The 4,660-nt window shown below is 48.9% G+C and overlaps 1 protein-coding gene across 1 annotated transcript in view; it reads right to left on the bottom strand.

The window, feature by feature from the left end:
• Nucleotides 1–14: 14 nt before the first annotated feature.
• C2CD3 (C2 calcium-dependent domain containing 3) overlaps nucleotides 15–4,660 on the bottom strand; it is a 51,394-nt gene continuing 46,748 nt past the window's right edge. The window contains 4 exon segments of the mRNA XM_009329039.1: nucleotides 15–153; nucleotides 299–347; nucleotides 781–1,041; nucleotides 2,638–2,687. Coding sequence (XP_009327314.1) covers nucleotides 19–153; nucleotides 299–347; nucleotides 781–1,041; nucleotides 2,638–2,687 — 495 coding nt within the window. The 3' untranslated portion in view covers nucleotides 15–18.

The following is a 4,660-nucleotide window of genomic DNA, read 5'->3' as shown; positions in this document are numbered from 1 at the left end:
AGTCTCCTCTCGCCGACACTATTCCTTCTTGGACAGCTGAGCAGAGAAAATCCTGGCGATTCTTTTGGTTTCCTCTTCCGAGAGATCAGCCGTGGGCCTGGGACGAGTCGGCCTGCAGTACGGGACGCCCCCCGGCACCGCTCCGCTTCTGCTCTGCGGGGAGAAGGGACAAGACGTTACAGCTCTGCCCCGCGCCCGTTTTCCGATGGCAGCGAACCGCAGGGTCGTGCAGCCTGCGAGAAGTCGGATACACAGGAAAAAAACCAAAACCCCTCGTGATGTGTTTGCTGTCGCTCACCGCTTCTCCTCGGAGGGGTTTTTCTCTTGTTCCGCACGCTGAGAGGCAACTGCTTGGAAAAAAAAACCTGTTTGTTCAAACTGTTGGGGGGGAAAAAAAAAAAAAACCCAAACCCACGACGGTGAAATATTTCCCTGCTCAACACAGTATTAGATGCTGCAATGCTGCTCTTTCTCAACGCTGCAGAAAGCAAAAGCCGAAGGCCAAAATTAGAAAGGTCCGAGCCACGCAGTTTTGCTCTGGCAAGAAAACTCTGAATGTGTGAAGGTCTACCCTCAGCCAAAGTCGCCTTCTATGAAGCCAAAAGAACTACGCCAGTGCATTCACCGGGCTCTGACTCTCTGAATTTTGCTTTTCAATTATTATTTTATTTTTAATTTGCAGAACCCTAAAACCCAAACCACCTTGGCAATGGAGAGGGCAAGGCTCCTACACAACAAATCCAAGCCTGCTGACAAATCAGACTGGCCAGTCGCGGTTACCTGCAGGGACCCCTAAGCAGCAGCCCACGAGACGAAAACCACCGTTTTAAGCACTTTAACATCCTCCTTGGTTTGCGTGCATCCTCCCAGCAGCCAGGCTTGCTCCCAGATGTTACAGCAGCACTAGAGACGGATAATTTCCGTGCACAAAGAAACTCGCATTTCTCCCTAACTAGCTTAGAGCCAGGTCGTGCCCGTGAAGCACCGAGAGAGGAGAGATCCAGCCTCAGCTGCCTGTAAGGGGTGAAGCAAGCAGCGGTGCTGTTTTAGGACGCGCCGCTCCTCAGCTGCGGGGCCAGGAAGGTCTCCTGGCGAGCGGGGTTTGATTCGGAAAGCCGATACGCCGGTCCAGCCTTTCACCTACATCGCTGGGCTGCTCCTCCGTCCCAGCCGGGATCAGCCTCGTCGGGCACAGTCGCAGCGGAAAGGTCTCCTAAGGCGATCAGCTCCCTCCCAAGAGAAACGGCGCCAGGATCCTCTTCCTGCGCGCTCCCTGCTTTGACGTGCACCGTTTGGGGAAGGGAAATGGCTTTTTTAGGAATAAATGGGTTTGGAGATTTCTTGTGTTTGGTTACCTGCGCTTTAGAGGCTCAGATGACGAGCACATTGAATATTAGCCCTGTGACAGCACCGCTGGTGAGGACCCTGATGGGAAAACAGCCTGTGGAAAAAAAAACCACCCCCTGATCTACACGTTCTGGGTGTACCCGTGTTTGCTAGAGCCAGGGCAAAGCACAAGAGGCTAACTGCAAGCTCATTTAACATCAGCTACAATTTCTGCATACAGACAAGACCAAGAGAGGCTGTGACCACAGGCCAAGATTTCCTCAAGGATGATTTTCAGATACGCTGACCCAGCCTGCTCCTGCACAGCCAGATTCGGGAGACAGACGGATCGACGCTCACAAAGACGCTGGTTTTGGTCGCCGGCCGGCCGGTCAATAAAAAGGATGACAAGGGTGGGAACAGCTCACGTGGTTTCACATCCAACGGCGCAGAAAAGGCTTACGACAAGCTAACTATAAATTCCTATACCCTGAATACCCGGTTTCATACGGCTAATTGTGTAAATTATGTGAGAAGACTTCAATCTGTATCCAGGAAAATAGCTTTGGCTTACAATGCTTTAAAACACTGCCCGTTTTTATCGTACTGAAAAAACATACGTTTATATTTATGAGAATCTTTGCTCTGTTTTTCTTTCGCCTTAATGCCGCTCTAGGATGATTTTTCCTAAACCAGAATGTAAGAAGCCGAGAGAGATTAAATGCAGACCTGGCAACATTAGAAGCTTAAAAACCAGCAGAGAGAGATGCTTGCTGGCCAAACCATCTCCCTTTGACAGCGTATTCTGCTCAAGGTTGTCCAGAGAGGACCGAGTCAGTAGCTTGTTCTTCCCACGCTGTTTTCTGTGCCAACTGTCTATGAAACGTTAGTATGGGCTGGAGACGGCTCGGTGCTGGTCCCTGATCTCTGTACAGCATTCGTAAGCAGTTCATAGAGAAAAATGTTCAAAGGGAAAGCTCAGAGGACTGGCGAAAGGCTTCTGGTTTTAGTGCATCAAGCAGCGTCCGCTTCTGAACACCAGTTTTATGTATTTGCAAAGAATTGGTATGGACTGCCTTATCCCTCGGCCCAGGAAGGTCTGTAACTGTAACAAAACCAAAAGAACAAGGAAATTCTGGCTCTTACATCCAATACGCTCGCCAAATTGCAGCTAGACAACCCTGTGCCGCTTCTCGGCGCTGGCACCGTACTTCAGAAACTCTCCTTTCCTTCCAGCAAGCTGCGGTGACGCTGTTTGCTCTCTAAGAAGCGCCCTGTTCTACCCTGGAGGCGGCTACACCACTAACTTACCTAAAAAAGATTGTCTCCACAACTACGGGCACGTGAAAAGCTTGCAGGAACTAATTGCAATATGAAACCAGAAGCAGGTTTACGCTGTAGCAATGGCTCTCTATCACATTCCCCAAATCATCCAATTAACCCTGTTTCAAGGGGTTCACGAAACTGCACTTCCTACCTCTCACAACTCCCCTCTCACGGGTCCTCGCGCTGTACATGTCTTCGGGCACAGCTCGGAACTGAGACACAGCAACTCGCGCTTTGAATGTAAGGAAAACATGCAGATGGCTTTCACTGACCCAACAGGACGTTTCTAATGAATTTCAGCGGGAGCAGCTGCAAGTCCTGCAACTCAGAAGAGAAGGTAACATGCCGTGAGGGATAAGATAAAGGAAAAGAGAACAAAATTGCCTTGAGGGTCCCAGATCCACCAGAGACGGCGGCACAGCTGAGTATTTCTGCAGAAATGAAAGGACTTTTTTTTTTGGATTGCACTAACCCAGTGACCCAAAATAGCTGTAAGATAATCTTGCCCTGGTTGTGAGAAATCTTAAATTTGATTCTAAAGGAGAAATTAAATGAGATTTTCTCCTTTGTTCTTAGAGTTCACAATCCAGAGGTGCCACAGTACTTCTCCTGCCCCAGGTGAAGCCAGGGGCACGTCACAAACTGAGTTGTTCCTGACCCGGTCTGGTCGGCCAGAGAGGCTGCTGCAGAAAATGCTGCCCCTCGCTCACGTTTTGCCATCAGTGCAATAACCTACCCCAAAAGAGCACTGTACTCTAAAAGCGAAAATACGACAGAAGAGCAGGTGTTTGCTGCTATTAGATGACACCGAGGCGATGTCATCTGACTGTCAGTAAACGAGGTGTGCTTGGAAAACATACCACTTGCCTGCTGTTTCAGATAGAAGTGGCTAAAATACTCCTCCTCCCATTTTCACACCGCTGTGCCCATTTGCAGCAACGCAGAGGTGTTAAGATGCCGTATCTATCCCAAGGACCTTCCCAAAAATGAACTTCCAGCTGTAGGAAAGGTTTAGCTGCTCTTCTTGCTGCTATTCTACACGCACAGGTGTGAATCAAAGTGAGAGACGTTTAAAAGCACAGTTAACACGCCCAGCTCGCACAGATGATCAGAAGCCTTCATGAAATTACATTTGCTGGTTTAGCTTCACCGCCGGTTTTGGGATACGGCTACAGGAAAGAGCTACACTTCTATACTTACCTCTGTATAAAGCTATTTTTCTTTGAAATATGCAAATTCCTCACACGTATAACATTCAGCAAGACATTCTAGCCTCAATGCTGCATTTTTAAGAAGCTCCTTCGATACATCAAGCAGGCAGTTTCAAACAGTCAGGAGTTTTAACCGTCTGCATAGTTTTGAGAGCACACATCTGAAATGTCATGTTTACACCATTCCTTGCCTCCGAAACAGGCTTTGCCGGTTCAGGCTACGACCTGAGGACAAGCAGCACTTGTCCTGGGTTTCTCCCTCTCCGTCTCTAGGCCAACGCAGTCACAAACTCCGAGTATCTGATGCTCAGCCATGAGGCGCCCGCGTTTAATCAGAAAGATGCAAGAGGAAAGAGGACTTAGGCACAGGAGATCAGGCTTCACTTTTCTTTTTATAGTAATGGCAGCGATACGGCAGGACACTTAAACCAGCCGAGGATTATCTAATCGCTGTGTGCCAGGGATTGGAGTAAAGCAAACAGATTCGTTAGCATTTTATAGGTCTTGGGGGGATGGCTTACTTCAAGGTCAAAGAATTCTGGTGACCGAGGCGGAGGACGTTTCAGCCCCGCGGTGCAGCAAGTTTCATGGCTAGTTTTGTTTGTGCAGCGATGAAGGGGTGAAAACAGATCTGTGTTAACAGCCTACAGCCTACCCCTGGCACGACCTTGCACCTACTTCTGCTTTCTGGACAGGAAAAGGTCTGTATCAAATCACGGACCACAGCCAGCAACTCCCAAACGGACATGAAGAATACAGCCACCTCTCCTCCTTTTTCTGATCGTGAAAGTGAAAGA

Source organism: Pygoscelis adeliae, unplaced genomic scaffold, assembly GCF_000699105.1.
Source record: "Pygoscelis adeliae isolate BGI_AS28 unplaced genomic scaffold, ASM69910v1 Scaffold297, whole genome shotgun sequence".
NCBI classification, from domain to species: domain Eukaryota; kingdom Metazoa; phylum Chordata; class Aves; order Sphenisciformes; family Spheniscidae; genus Pygoscelis; species Pygoscelis adeliae.
This window is presented reverse-complemented; position numbering and strand designations above follow the sequence as displayed.